Below are 16,291 nucleotides of genomic sequence, written 5' to 3'. Positions count from 1 at the left end.
CAGGATCTCATGGGTGAAGGCATAGCCTGTATCGCAGATGGGATGTTCAGGGGAACACTGGATGAACAAGTTGAAAAGCTTGAATATGTTTTTCCTTTAAGGGCAGTGATCAAATTAACCACTATTAATTTCTGTACATTAAGGAAAGTGCTATTGCAGAGCCACAGCATACACGAAGGAGGGAAGATATTTGAAACCTTCGATAGAAAAGGAAAATAATGAAATCCAAGCCTCCCACAGGGTGCAGGGAAGGGTGAGGGTATAATTTCTGAGGAACAGAGGGCTTGTATCCACAGACTGACCCTACAAGTTTTTTTTTTTAATATAATAGATATAAGGATAGATATAAGGAAAATCCTTTAGGAAAGTCTGCCTTGTAACAGGTTTTGACAAAACATTCCCCTGCATTCTTCCTATTGCCTCTTCTTTTCTAGAAGAAAACCTTTTGACAGGTCACATTCTTGTAGTTTAGAGAATGAGAGTCACAAACCCACCCTCTAGCCTGCAATGTACTGTAGTGCTGAGCACACTCTTGCCAAGAGTAGGATGGCCCATCCAGGCAAATCCCTCTCCTTTTACAGCTTTCTCCCTCCTTTCAGTTTTCATATTGTTCAAGAAACATGAAATTATTTCCCAGAACATATTCACTGTTGAACCAACCCCATTCCCTATGCCAGTGTTTGGAAACCACTGGTCTGTTATGATGCAGAAAACCAGCGGTGCATTCCCCTCTTCCTTTGTATCATCCTATTTCCTTCCCATAATCAACTTTTGGAGTCACCTTTCCACTTCAAACGTAGGTTTGTGCCTGTGACTATTTTTTCATGCTAGATTAGAATTTGCCTGGTGTGAAATTTCCATATTCATGATAAGAAGGGGAAGTTCTTTTTCCAAATGAATGTCAACAAAAAGCTGCAAGTTCCCATGCAGCACTACAGGTCAGGGGGCAGGAACTGTAATTATATTAACTTATATATATGTATTTATATACAGGGGCAGTGGTTGGTGCATGTGAATCAAAGAGAAGCAAGCACTGGCATTGCTCATCCAAAGGAAGTACTTAAGGGGAACAAGTCCAATCATCACACCTAAATACCTGCAGCAGAAAGGGTGTGCCTGTACTGCACTGGGCTTTTAGTTGGCACCACTATTTTGATGGGCTTTTTCTCACCACCACATCCAGTAACTCTGGAGCCTCACTCTTGCAATGTTTCCTCTCCTGCTCCATCACCTGTAGCTGTCTGATTCTGGATCACAGGACAGAACAATGGTGTGCTCTAGTGCTGTTAAAATGGGGCTCTGCCCTGAAAATCACTCTGAGCAGAAACTCCTTGAGAACTACTGGGAACAAACCTCCTGAAGGGCCTTTGAAAATGTGGAGGAAGAAGGCAAAACAAACAAATCAGGATAAGGGTGACAAAAGGGTCACATGTTGGGCTGATCAAAAACTTGCTTATTACTTTGCACACATGATACTCATTCCCTCTGTTCCACGGACATTCCATTCAATTTTACACATTTTACAGCAACGTGGCACATCAGATGTGCAGCAGGACCACGTGCACAGAGCACAGCACCCCCAGGCCAAGCTCTTTGCATACGCAGCCCCATGCAGATGAATCCAGCCTGAGACTCATAAGCCAATTCCCATGATTTCCAGCGAGACAAGTTTTCAATTCAGCAAAAAGCTGGACTGTCAGCTAAGCCATTTATGGCAGCTCTCCCCATCTGCAGCCCTTCCCCCTGTGCACAAACCCTCTTTCTGTACATTGCTGCAGAGTTACAATCAGTTCCCACAGGGTGATTCTGGGGAGACAGTGCTTGCAGCGGGAGATATTATAATTGGCAATAATTCAGGACCCAAAAATGGGATACAGGCCATAGTTCCCCTTGATCTTTCCTTACAGCACAGCTAAGCCAGAATTTCTATCACGCTATCTGTGACATTAAAATCTCTGATGTTGGTCAGGCTCCAAAGTGATGGGGGGAACTTAAGAATAAACTTTCCAGTCAAACCTGCGTCAGTCTTTGTGTCAAAGTGTTCCTTCACTCATTTCCAGCCAAACAGATTTAAATCCGTGGAAGAATGAAGGAAAAAAAATAAAATCAAAGCAGTAAATGAGAAGGCTGCATACCAAATCCTCTCCTTTCCCCTTCTGAGAAATTTAAGGATTGCAATATCCTGCATGCTGTGGCTAAACTGCAAATACTCCAGGAGAAAGTCATCCAAGGAAGTGAAACTGCTGCAGGAACACCACCTGGGTTGGCAATGATGATGGCAAGGCTCACCAAAACACATGACCTTGTCAGCATTCCATGGAGTGGTGGGTGGAAGAGTCTGCACAGCCACCTCCTGCCACTCCCAAAGGGGTACAGAGGAGCCCATGGACACAGCCTTGGAGCCTCCACAAGGATACACAGCAGCCCATGGACACAGCCAGCCCTTGGAGCCTCCATAAGGATACACAGCAGCCCTTGGAGCCTCCATAAGGATACACAGCAGCCCATGGACACAGCCATCCCCTGGAGCCTCCATAAGGATACACAGCAGCCCATGGAGCCCCCATTAGGATACAGAGCAGCCCATGGACACAGCAATCCCCTGGAGCCTCCAAGTGCAGCATCAGCACAGGGAAGCACCACCTGGACACCTCTAGCCTTAGTCCAAAGCTTTTGAAGACACGAGTCCTAGGCATGCTGAAGTTGTTCCCCTCTTTGCTGTTAGGGAGAACAACTCTGATTTAATTGCTGGAAATAACCTTGAGGTTGTCCTGTTCTTAAGAGAGAAAAAACATTCTGAAATGTTATGTATAATTGGAAGAAAATCTATCAGAGCAAGAGGTCTACTCAGAGAAAAATGTTTCAGAGGTACACCCCTAGGAAGGCCACTGAGAGAGCAATTTGGAAGATAGCTATTCAAGCAGTTTGTTTTTGGTTTTGTCTTTTTCCCTAGAGAATTATTGAGTCTAATACAAAATACTCCAACATAAGCAGAATTTCTATGAACACCCCCACAAAGTATAATGTAAGCATATCCATATGGTCCTGGCAAAGGGTGGAATGGACATCTGTCTTGAAAAATCCCTCATAGGTATGCTTTTTTGAAAGTTTAAAATGCTCCACATCTGTTTCCTTCCCAGCTGGCAGAAAACCCACGGAACTGCAGATCTCCTGATTTGTGAATCAATCTAAAAATGCATTACAACTTTTGACATAAGAAACCAGGCTTTGCATGCTCAATTGACATTTCATTTTCCCTTTGCCAAACTTGGAGTAAATGGGATCCTTTCAGAAGCCCTGTCTATACAACAGCCATTTCACATTAAACAGTCACGAAAAATCTCTGTTTAGCATTAGCACTGGAGGACACCTGTGTCTGGACAAGATGTTGCCTCTCCCTCTGCTCTCAATTCTGTGTTGTCTGGCTCTTCAAGTAAAAATTCCAATCAACACAATGCTCAAAACAAGGTTTTCCACAGAAATTCTGCCCAGAGTAGCAGCAGAGAAAAGAGAGTGCCCACCCATAGAGGGGTGCTGCTCACACCCACTCTGGAGCAGAGGAAATGTAGCAAGAGCAGCTTTGGCGTACAGGGAGTGGGCTGCTCTGTGCACACACACCACAGCTCTGTTTGCTCCCTCTGCTTTTGCTGTCACATGGAAAACTTTTTGCCTGCTTTGCTAAAGCCAAAAGCTTTGGTTATAATTTTGTCTGTTTCTGGGGGTTTTTGGCTTGTTTTCCTGAGCTATGAGGTTAGCCCCAAGGCCTCCCTGATGTAGCAACAACACCAAGGTTTGCTCCAAGTTCCTTTTACTTAGGAAATATATAGTTTCATACGTTCCCAGTTCCATTGCCAGTGTCCCCCCAACACCAGAGACACTCATTGTCAGAGTACAAAATTCCAGGGATTTTTATACTTACATCCTAGATAGCATTTGAAGCTGTATCCATTGTCTGATGCACCCAGTTTATGACCTTCCTCTTCTGTGATTTTCCTGTATGCAGCTATAGGTGCACAGCAGGATGTGAACAGACTTAAAAAGGAAAAAAATTATTGCCAGTGCAAGGACTGATCTCTGATAGAGCTTTGGAGGGGGATAAAAAGGAACCAACAAGTGTGGTGGTTACCTGAGAGCAAAAATAATGTGACCCACACAGAGCTACACAGCAGAGGCTGCTGACAGGGGACAGATCTGCTGGAGATCACTTGGTTGGTGAGAGCTGGGAAGTGTCCAGAGGTCCCCGACTGAAAAGGATACTGGGCTGTAAAAATCACGAGGACATACATATCCCTTAAAGATGTAGGCTGTTGGTAGATTTTGGTTCCCTAGAAGAACTTTTTGGAAGAAAGCTGTTTTTTTAGAATAATTTGTTAAAAGTAAAATACAGCAAAAATCTCCATAAACTTCCTTTCTCAAACCCACCTTTTAACCAGCCAGTACATCCAGCAGAAGTGAAAAGTTTTATAGACATTAGCACACGGACAAAAACTAGAAGAGGGGAATTTGGGGTGTGTGGTGGGGAACCAGCGTAGGAAACAGCTCTGGTAAAACCAGTTCCACCACTGCCCCTCCTCTCCCAATCCTCTTGCCTTACCATTCTGTTGGGAAGGCTTCTGTGCTCCTAAACCTTCTTAATTAACTGTGGAGTCACCCACATCTCCCTTTCAAGCCAGGAAAAAAAAAAAAAGGCCTAGAGCACCCACATCCATTATCCATTTGATGCTTGCATACGTGTATCTGCACACAAAGCCACCCCATGCGTGTTAAATACACTAAAATGTGTACACTGGCCAGGGTTCTAAAGGGTATAATCCCACTGTAAGCAGTTTTTCATTCTCAGTTGATTAAAGTATTAGTACACAAAACATCTGTCAGAAATAAAGATTAGGCAATGGGCTTGGACTTGTTCAGAAGGAAAGCAAATATGCAGCACAAATATCACTCAAGTAAAATCCACCTCATGTAATAGTAACCCTTCCACTGCCAGGAGCCCACATTTTATTAGCATGAGGCTGTGGAAATGAGAATTTTTTGGTTGGTTGGTTGGTTTGGTCATGCCTAAATTTCACAAGGACATTCTACTTACTTCATCCTGATTCAACTGAAATACTGCACTGAAGGAAACATTCACATCTTATGCAGTGAAGCACAAAGTAGAAAACACAGCATATTGTTCAGTGCAGACTAATCAATATAACAAACCAAATAAAATTTTTGTTCATTTTCACAGACAAAATCAGAACCATTGCTTTCTAGGAATGACTAAAAAAGTAAGCAGCTAGACCTTGAGATGCATCATGTGCAAAAATGAGTACTTGTTATTTATATAACAAATAATATATATATATATATATATATATGTATGAGAATTCCAGCCAGATCAAACCAAAGAAAATCATCATTCACCACTACCCAGCCTGTTCCTCACCTATCCTGAAGCTTCCATGGGGAAAATAAAACCCCATATGGATATGTGATTATATTCACAAAACCCAGTATCACTTTAGCTGATTCACCCATATGGATGCAGACTGCAAGAATCCACAAGCATGGCACTCCTTAACTTTCCAGTGTTTTACTACAAAGCCATATGAACATTTTAATACGGACTTTAAGTTTTCCATCCTGCAGTTATAGTTTTATGCCTTCAGGGGTGCTTCCACCCTGAACTTCATCTCCACAGCACAAACACCACCACTGCAGCTCTGAACTGACAGCAGCTGCTGCTGTCCCAGGTGAACAGAGTGGCCACTTGGAAGCCCTGTCCCACCGGCATCACTGAGGAGGACTCGAAGACCAGCTTCCCTGCTCTTCAGAAAGACTCCTGCCTTACTGGGAATCCCAGGAGAAGAGGCAGCAAAAGCCTTGAGCTGGAGAGGAAGGGAGCAGAGCATAGAAAAGCACAAACTCCACAGCTGCAGGTGTGCTGGGAACAGCACAGCATGACCTTGGGACATCTGCTTGTTGCTCATGGCAGAACATTCTCCTGACAATTTGGTGGAAAAGAAGAGTCAAGGTTTCCAGTCCCACTCAGGGTGGCAATGGTGGTGTTTGTTTGCTTTTCCTTTAAGTGAGGATAAACATGAGGTATTTGTTTATCTTGCAGGTTTCTTCCTTCTGTACCTCACCCTCCCCTTTTGTGAAGGGCAGAAACCAGATGCAAGACATGGAATGATTCAAGGCCTTTGAAAAGATGGAATCTCACACAAGGAATATGTTCAGCATATTGTGAACTTCTGCACCTGCAGCTGGAGAGAGACTATGAGGAATGGGGAAACATTGGGGTATTTAATACATCATAGCCAAAAATAAGTTTGTACTTCTCTCCTGACTTCCAGAAGAAAGCTTCTGGGCAGAACCCTGGAAGGAAGACTGCACTTTGCAGCAGGACAAAAATCTGTTTGTAACACTCTGCCACTCATCAATTACCTACAGAAGGATAATGCCAGCTGTTCATGAAAAAGGGAAATGTCATAGAACTCATGAGACATAAACAAGAGCAATATTCAGATCTGACAATAGTATACATGATGCTGAGTTATTTTTAGACAGCCTGGGAGGTTATCAAAAAAGCACACATTGAGAAAGTTCTTTCAAAATCACAGACCCAGACACTGCGACTGTGATGACAGCATCCACTTTATGTACAGAAGGAACCAGAACAGATATGGAGAAAGACACTGCAATATTTTATTTTGATTATTTTATTTTTTTTAATCTTCAAAGTTTTCTGCCTCAAGACAGGAATGCATGATAGATAGAAATGGCTCAAACATCTTCACATGAAACACTCTTAATCATAATTCATTCACAATTATTTTTCTAAAACATCTACAGTTACATAATCCCATTTCCATCCATTATCACAGATTTAATTATTTGTTAAACAGTAGTTGCCAGCAATTGAAAGCTGTAAGGCTTTTTGCATATTAGTAGAGTCTTCTGAACTACACAAGAATATCACAACTCTAACTCTCACTTACATGGCAACCCCAGGTGACAGATGTTCCAAAGAGAAATGTGTTGCTTATGTGGAGTTCATAAAAATGACAGAGAGCTCTCTGTGCCTCATTAGCTCTACTATCCCTTCTCCTTTACTAAGATTATTTTCTAAACCTACAGCATATTCCTCATTTGTAACCAAGAACTTTGATGAGCTGATGAACTTTACCTTCCACTGCTGCTATTTGGCAGATTTGCAAGTCAGGCATACTAGAGCTCTCCAGTGAAACTCTATGTACAGAGCACAGTTTAAACAGATGGGTTGCTTGGAATCCATATCTCCCTCCATCTGAAGGGAACTACTTTGAGGTTCTCTGGAACTGTTGTAAACAAGAGGATATTTTTTTTCTATATATATATATGTGTGTATATATATATTTATATATTTTATATATAAATGTTCTAAATGTCCTTTGGGAGTCCATTTGTTTTTATCTTTCCAAATGATGACTAAATACCTGATCTGTAGCATTTCTCCTGAGAAGATACTAGAAAGGGAATGACAGTTTTGATGCACTTTGGAATGGCACAATCACGTAAACGTTTGCACAATTAAGACTTATGAACTCATCCAAAGTTTCTAAACATGATATTCTAACTAAGAACTAAAATACCAGCACAATGCAGCAAGTTAAAAAAAAGAAAATTCTATGTAATCAAAATATAAACAAGTACATAGGAAATGGATATCTGCCAGTAAATCTATATCTTTTTTAAAGTAGGAAATGTATGCACTTAAGAAAAAAATGTAGCTATCTGACAAACTTTGTAAAAAAAAGTACTTTCCAAATGCATAACAAATGCCAAGATATCCCGTAACTGGCCAGGTATAGCCACATGATTGCTGCATGGCTTACAGCAACCTGGGGAGGGGTGGGGTGCAAATAAAATCACAAAAACAATAGATCAGCAAGTCTAGGGAAAACAAAAAAAATCAAATCATCATCATCATCTAAATTACTGTATGCTTATATCACAACTGCTAAAGGAGCCAGGGGAAAAAACAGAAAGTAGAGATTGCAATTTAATGATTTTTAAGAATTAGCTCTAAAAATTCAGAAGAAAAATGTATCAACTTACTAATTCTAAGCACCAATTTAATAATTTAAGTTAACTGTATTTATATTTTTCATACTAGGGATGGAGCAAGTTCTGATTGAAGGCTTAAAGTTTAACTCTGGAGCCCATCTGACTTCTGTATTCTTGTCATGCTTCTTTTGCTGTTCACATCAAAGTCACTGTAAAAGATTCTCTCAAGTTTCCAACTCTCTAGGCAAGCAATTCTTTGAAGAGACAATTATGTCCTTTAGTTTAAGTCAACTTTCAGGTCATGAAAAGTGAAACATGCCAGTATTTGGTTAGTCTGCCAGTTAAGAGTCTGTGAAAATGGAACAGTCGACACTGTTTCTCGACAGGATTTGCCTTAGTACTAGCAGCACCCAGGGCAGACCAACTTTGAACACATCCAGACTCCATGAGGAATTAGTAGTGTTAGAAAATTGCATATGTGTTAGATCAAGAAGGCATTGCCATACATGTGGCATTGTTACATTATTTTTCCTCTATTTTTCTCAAGGAAAAACAAAGGAAAACAGCCCTACAAAGAGCTTTTTGGTTGGTTTTTTCATTCTGTTTGTCTTCGCACCTGGAAAAAGCAGCACAGTGCTTTCCCAGCTGGAACAGCTCAGCGCTTCCCATCAGCTCAGTTCTTCTAGAAAGCACTTCCACATAGTTAAGGTAGTCTACTTCAGCTAATTCTCAGAGCTAACCTTTTTTCCAGTATGTATTTCATGCCACTTCCTGACAACAATTTCAGAACTGAAATGGATCTATAGTAATGTCCACTACTAACTGCGACCAGATCTTGCTACAGACCATCAAGCCAGGCCCTTGGGATGGTTCCACACATTGAACTGAAGCTCAGACTAAAAATCTCACTGAAACTCAAAATCCGGAGTGGTCATGAATCTCAGCTACTCTTCCCTATTTGAACCCTCACCCTTGCAATGAAAGCACGCACACCACGGGGAAACAAGAACCACCTGAGGCAGGAGCACTAGGACAGCGGTGAGTTATCCTGCTGCTCCTCTGTGACCGTGGACTCGCTGTGCTCCTCGCTCAGCTCGTTGGAGGGCTCCTCGTAGCTGGGCTCGGCGGGGTCCAGGCTGCTGCCCTCGCTCTGCTCCTCGCTCTGCTCCTCGCTCTGCTCCGCACACTGCTCCAAGTTGCTCTCCAAGGAAGCTGGAGAGCTGCCAGTTACGCTTTCATTTTGGTTCATTTCGTTAAAAGGCTGGGGCAGGTGTGCAGGAGGCTGCACGGCGTTCTCACTGACAGGGATGGGCACTTTGGTGGCACCGATATCCAGGACAATGTCATTTGGTGGCAGAGTTACCTTCTCCACCAGTTTCCACTGAATAATACTCATGTCCTTCCCTCCAGTTGAAATCAAGTGACCATCGCTATGGGTGAAGCTGACGTTTGTCACATGACTACTGTGAGCGCTGTATTTGTGACTTGGGGCCTATTGAAAACAAGCAGAAAGAGAAATCACATGTTGGCTGGAAGAGCACATGATATGGAAATTTAAAACCACTAATATTTTTGTTTAGCCCTCCAAGAGAGATCTTAGTTCACAAAAGAGTAAGGAATTATATTTATATTAGATTTCCCACAATACTTCCTCTCTTCTTTGCAACTTGGAACAGATTTAGATCTTTATAGAAAAAGTAATGGACCTCACTCTAAGGCCAGCAAACACAAAGCATCAAGTCATGTCTCCAGAATTTAAGGACAACTATTGACACTTTTCCTTTAGGTATATTGTTTCCTATTTACACTGTCTTACACTTTTTATTTTTTATTCTATTTTTTATGTAAAATTAATGGGGGTTCTTGGATATAAAAGAAGTATTTGCCTGCCAGGCTCCAAAACTACTATGCTGGAAGCAAGGAAAGCTTCAGGCAATGTAAACAAGCACATGGACTAGACTGGTCTAGACTTACCTTTGGCTTGGAACAGGGATACTGAAAGAGATGGACCTTACAAAAATCATCAGCCACTGCTATCACTTTTCGGTTATGGGATCTGACAAGGGCATTTATGTCTGTCCCATCGGATCCTTCAGGCCAAACTCCTAGGGAAGAGCACAGCAGATATTCAGCAATGGTGGTTTTGGAAACAAATCAACAGACAATTCATGAACAAAAATAAAATCTATAAAGCTGTGAGAAAAGGCAAGATGAACTAAAGGTAAGACACAAATTCAGCTGGAAAATGGAATGTGCATTACATTAAATGTGATTAATATTTTGCTAGTCTAATGCTTCTCCCCCCAACCTGTTGTTCCAAACTCTCAGTTTCAGCCAGGATAACATCTTGGGCTTAACATTTGTTTCCTGTTCAAAACCTCAGTCTTGTTTAAACCTTATCTTTAAATTAAGTTTGCTGCTAAACTGGTAACTCTTAATACTGTCATTCATGCACAGACATTTTAAAAGCAACAGTGATACTGAAGCACAAGGCAAACCCAGGTAGTGTACACTGTGGTCCTACTAGTTTCTTCTCTGGTTTCATTTGTTTGACTTCTTGTACTCTAAATCTTAGTGTTTGTGTAATTCAAAGAAGACAACTGATTGATGAAACTCTGCACATAAACCCAGCCTGTGCAAGTTTCATAGATGTAAATGCTGTGAAGTGCTTAAGTACAATTCAATATGGTTTTAAGTCAAAAGAATGACACAGATATGTCTAGACAAAAGAATAACAACATTTCCTAGATGAAAAACACTGATCAAATTTGGGATGGGGGAGACTCTAAACAAAATTATTTTAACAAAACATAAAGACATTACAGATTCCCATAATAAAATAGACAATTCACATCAGCATGAAAAGCTGAACAAAAGATAAACAAGGAATTATAAAATATGCCAAAGGTACCATGTTTTTAAAATCAGATTTGGGTTTCTGATTAGGTCTAGGAGTTAGTTGGAATTTTCCCCCTCAAATTTCATTCCCACTCTGAAAAACTCTGTATCCAACTGACCAAGAGGGCTATTGATTATCAGATATGAAAATATCTTCTTCCTCCCTTACAGTTGCAGATTTCAATTAAAAAAATGATGTGCTGTCTACTGTTTTATACAGCACAAAAAGCCAACTCAGATTTGCCTTATCTTCTTGTTTTTAAGCAAAACGGCAAAGAGCGTTTAACTTGAAAGCTGTTTTTCCCATTCTTCAGTGGGTGGAGTAAGAACTTTATTTTCTCTGAAGAATAACAAAGGAAGCTTGTTAAACTTGTTACAATGCCAATAAGCTGCATTGTAGGTAATTTAGTAAATAATGACATGAAGTGCAAAGGAAAGTATTCAGAAACATCTTAGTTTTCTCACATGAATGAAATTAAAGTGAAAAAATCTATACCATTTAAGAATTTTCAAGTAGTTCAACATGAATGAATTTTACCTTTCCTCATTTATTCTATATATGAAATACTGTTATCATGTGGGAGTAATAAATGCCTGAAATTTCAGCTACCACCTTAGGCAGGGTTTGACAAAGAACTGTGCAATTTCCTCTTCTTTTTAATTTCCTCTTCTTTTTCATTTAAGATTAAAAGGAACTAATATTCAAGATTGAAGCTTTTATTAAACATCTTTTATGTTTGCCAAGTCTTTTAGCTGCTCCAAAGGTAAGGCTGCTTCGTCATAAGACAGCAGGATTTGCTTTTGCAAATAATGCATCAGGCAAGCATGAAAAAATCCAAGACATTAATATGGTTGAGCCTTGAATTCTTAAGATAACTGTAAAAATTCTTAATAACTGTAAAAATAACAAAACCCCCAAAGTAACAGGACTTTATATAAGGCACAACAGCAGCACTTCACATCAATTTTAACAAATTCTGCTTGACAGCAGTAAGCCTCTCAAAAGAATCTGTTCAGGCAAAACTGTGGGAAATGTGCAAAGCCCAGAGTGACTTCAAGAGTTCGGGGTGCAGAGTGATGACACTGCTGAGCCAACAGTAACAGCACTGCCAAAGGGAGTGATGCTGTTCTCATCCACACCACACGTTTCCATCCTCCTCCTCCTCCTGCTGACAGCACTGTGATGCCTGACCCTATGGCACACTACCTACAGAGCTGAACTGTAAAACACACTCCCAAAGCCCAAATCCCACAAACTTAACCCTCTCTCCTAAGCATCAGTGAGCAGCCCCTGGCTTGCTTGGATCCCTGAGCCAGCTGACCCTTGGGTCAAAGCCAGATTAGCAAATATCTGATACGTTGGCTTAGCTGCACTGTCTGATTTAATGGGAAAATACTTGCCTTTGTTTGAGGTCAAACCATAACTTAAAGATTCTGCAAAGGGTGTCAGACTAGCAGACAGTATAAAATTAGAGCATGATGAGTCTTGGCTAGGAAGTTTAAATATATTCTGTTGTGCTCTGGAACACCATCACATTATCTGCTTTATCTATATCACGCCCAGGTTCTCTGGCACAATGAAGATTTTGAGAGTAGTTGAAACTAAATAAACTTAATTCAGAGTGGTTGAAGTTTGTATTAATCCAAAAGAAAATGCAGACAGGATCAGGAGACTTATCCACTTCCAAAACCAGTAAGTAAAATGGTTTCTCAAAACAGTGGTTATGGGAGCTGCTCCTGCCCAGCTTGGCCCCAGTCACTAATAACAGCTTCTATCTAACAGCTGTCAAAAAGACAAAGCCAGTGGTCTAGATGTGAAATCAAACTCTCTCTGCACTCCCACATCCCACCTCCTTAGGTCAGGAGTAAAGGACACTTCTGGGAAAGCCCTGGGATTCAGAGAGCTGCTGCCCTAATTCTGTCTGCTCTACTACCAAATGTAGTGGTAAAAGTTCAGTAGTAACACAGTCTGCTACCTCCATGTTTCTGGTAGATTTAAGTACTCTGCAAAAAATGTAAAATGTTTCAGCTCCAAGCCTATTCTACATAGAAAATGTAGTCCTTACAAAGTGTTCTCCTTGTTCCTGGTGAAATATTAGCATCAGAGTTTTGCTTTTCACTTTCTGGCCTCTCCTGAATCTTCTGATACTGTTTTAAAAAAGGTTTTTGTGCTGCACTATCATTGCAGTCACAGTAGCAAAGTGAGCGAGGAAATGACTGCTGTGGTCCAATTCCCTGTTAGCCCGGGCTTACATGATCAGAGCATCAGGAGATGCTTTACTTCACTGAGACAGACTGAATTAAAAACACCTGCAAATACACAGTCTGGTTCACAGTTCTCAGCCAAATGGAAGCCAATATTTTCATCCAACTAGCAATAAGCAACAATATTTAGCTCCAGAAAGAGCATGCTCCTTTTTATTTCTATTAAATATCAAGCTCCAAAGAAATCAGAAATCAATTAGTCAGCTTCCTTCTCTGACCCCTTTATCTTTCCTATTTTGTCTCAGATCTTTGGTATCCAAAAAGGAAATCATGCCTGGTTATTAAACACCAAATGCCCCCACCCAACCAATATGCCACACAAGTGTGTCAGTGTTAGCCCTCACACCAACCTCAATCCTTTGAGGCTACCTGCTTGTTAAGCACATGACAGCCCTTAAATACACATGAGATGTGTCAGAAGCTACAGAAAGGATTCACACTTCACTGATTTTCTTCTATCCTGCATGTAAACTGGTATTCAAAGTTGACTTCCTAGTAGCTGTGAAGAGAAGATATGTAGATCTAATCCTCACCTCTAAAGAATTTGCTGATTTATTTGCTTTTGTTATTTCAACCAGAACAGAAGGAGGTGCCTGATCTCAGTGGTGGAAGAGAGATGTTCCCAACCCTGGTCCCAGAACTTCACTGGGAGGCTGAACCTTACTTTTATACCCCTCACAGAGGGGCTCCTCATTTATGGCCAACAGAGCTGCCTACAGAAAAAGCAACTTGAACTGTTTTGCCACAGTCTAAAATGGCACTATTAAAAGCAGATCTGTCAGATTTTTAAAATTGTTTTTGTATATTTTAAAAATAAACTAGTAGGTAGAAATCTGTTCCTGCTTTAAAGCATTTTATTCTTTACACACAGAGTATTATTACTCACCTTTGGCTACAGGTATCAAAGTGCTGTCATAATTTTCATTTATGAACTATAACCTACACTTGTAACACTCTTGTTCCTGTCCCAAAACAAGGTAAACGAAGGAGAATGCACATGTGCCATATGAGCACTTTAAAATATAAGCCTGTTGATTCAATGCCTCCATAATTGGTGGCCTGAAATTATAGTGGGAGAGTCAAAGAACTACTACTTCAAGAACTAAATAGAAATCAATTGTACATTGTCTATAGGACACTTGGTGCACTTTAGCACAGACAAATACTGTGGTCAGTCACTTTGGGGTGTGATCTCAGCACCATCCCTTAATAATCATTAACAGTGTACTTTCAATGAGAAATGGAAGCAAACAAAAACACAAAAGCACGGTGTTAGTAGCTTAGAAGCAAGTTAAAGAGTGCTTACCAAACACTTGGAAGCCTAGCACACAAGTGTATGTTGTCCAATCTATATCCTTACAGTCAGAACGATTCCTGATTAGCTTACAGCCACTTGGAATGTCCCCTGTAAAAAAAAAGTGAATGATGAGTTATGCAATGCAAAATTTTATTTCCATAGGTGCTCTTTGAAGAGATGCTAATGCAGTAAATAAATGCACTTTAAATCCAATCTGGAATTAAATTGTAGAGGCAAAGACAGACCAGCACCTTTATAAAATTCCAGATACTTGAAGCTTTACTTGGTTTTTATGAGTCACATTTACTTCTCATTTCCCTCTTCTGATAGCATAACCTCAAAACCACTTCCCTGCAACTTGAGTACCCTGCTACTAACTCTACAAAATGCTTTAATGTAGTCTGTAATATAATAATTTCTTCTTCCTACTAGCTCCACTGATGTGCTAGAATTCAGTAAATCATTCAGGAAGCTGTGTTTTTAAAACAGAGAGTAACTACTGCCAGAGAAGCCTCAGACTGCATGACAACTTTTAACTAGAAAAGGAAAGACTGTCTTGCAATACACCAAGCCAGTAATAATGGGTCACAGTTCTTTTCTTCCCTATACATGAAATTGTAAGCACCAACACTTCCTTTTGACAGACTGCACTATCTAGATTTGAAACCTAACTTGTGACAGGCAGAAAAAATATGTTAAAGTGACAAACATTTAAACTGTTGGTAATTCTTGCCTGTAAAGGGAAAAAACCAACAATCCTCTTGGACCCAGTTAAAGCCATAGGAAGACAGGAATAAAAAACCCCAATTAAAAAAAAAAATTATATGCACTACTGAAGTTGAACTTCTGGCATAACCACTATGTGCTACATTCATGTTTTCACATAGAAAAAGACAAACACAAAAACATTATCACCACTAACTCATTAAAGTAGCATTACTGCTTTTCTTAGTTTTCACCACCAGCAGCCAAGATAATGTTTCAAACAAGAAACCCCAGGAGAGAACTGTGGCACCGGCCCACTGATTTTATTCCCCCAAAATAACTGGTATTGTTGACACTAATTAGACAACTGTATATATTATTTTCAATCTACAGAACTTTTGGCCAACATCAAGTCGTAGAGCCACTTGTTCTGTAAATTCTACACTGTTAAACTGATTTATGACCTTGTAAAGAAGTAAGCTATATTTGGCATTGCCATTAGGTAACACACAGCTCTGAATAACATCAAGATATCAGGTTACACAAGTTCAAATCAGTCCCTTTGTCAGTAAGCATTTTGTACAGTCCTGATCAAACACACTTTTCTAAATAATCTGACAGCTAATACATATTTCTGTTTCCAGTGTATTTAATTTCATACTTACAGTATAGTATTTCATAGTCTCCTGAGTTGGACATTATATACTTGTTGTCTGGGGACCAGTCAAGGTGTGTAATATAGCTGGAATGTCCCTGAAGAAGAATGCAGTAACACCAGTGTGAAACAACTGATTTTAATTGAAAGTGAAGCAGAAGTTGCACCCACAGATGGGAGAGCTAACAGCCAATTAAAAAAAAAAAACCAACAAAAAAAACCCCAAAAAACAAAAACCTTCCCACGTGCCCCAGGTCGGCTGCAGTTCACTTGTGTGCCTTTAGAGGCTCCTTAGTCCCATTGCCACACTCCCCAACAGCTAAACAAACACAGGCTGGGCATCGTGCCTCTCCAGCTGTCCCTTGTAAAGCCTGGCCCTCTTGGACTCCAGAATGATTTACTCCTAGAAGGCATGATGCTGAAATATGGATGAGCCCCAG

At 40.4% G+C, this 16,291-nt stretch overlaps 1 protein-coding gene across 4 annotated transcripts in view; it reads right to left on the bottom strand.

Moving 5' to 3' along the window:
• Positions 1-6,688: 6,688 nt before the first annotated feature.
• EML4 (EMAP like 4) overlaps positions 6,689-16,291 on the bottom strand; it is a 147,776-nt gene continuing 138,173 nt past the window's right edge. For all 4 annotated transcript variants that reach the window (XM_071427110.1, XM_071427093.1, XM_071427118.1 and 1 more), the window contains 4 exons: positions 15,862-15,949; positions 14,501-14,599; positions 10,006-10,136; positions 6,689-9,523 (listed from right to left, as the gene is read on the bottom strand). In XM_071427110.1, the coding sequence (XP_071283211.1) occupies positions 9,059-9,523; positions 10,006-10,136; positions 14,501-14,599; positions 15,862-15,949 (783 nt within the window). In that variant the 3' untranslated portion in view covers positions 6,689-9,058. The remainder of the gene's footprint in view (positions 9,524-10,005; positions 10,137-14,500; positions 14,600-15,861; positions 15,950-16,291) is intronic.

Source organism: Agelaius tricolor, unplaced genomic scaffold (assembly GCF_023055355.1).
Source record: "Agelaius tricolor isolate 1412-34295 unplaced genomic scaffold, bAgeTri1.0.p SCAF_1, whole genome shotgun sequence".
Lineage (NCBI taxonomy): Eukaryota > Metazoa > Chordata > Aves > Passeriformes > Icteridae > Agelaius > Agelaius tricolor.
The sequence above is the reverse complement of the archived record's forward strand: the minus strand, read 5'-3'. Positions and strand labels throughout refer to the sequence as shown.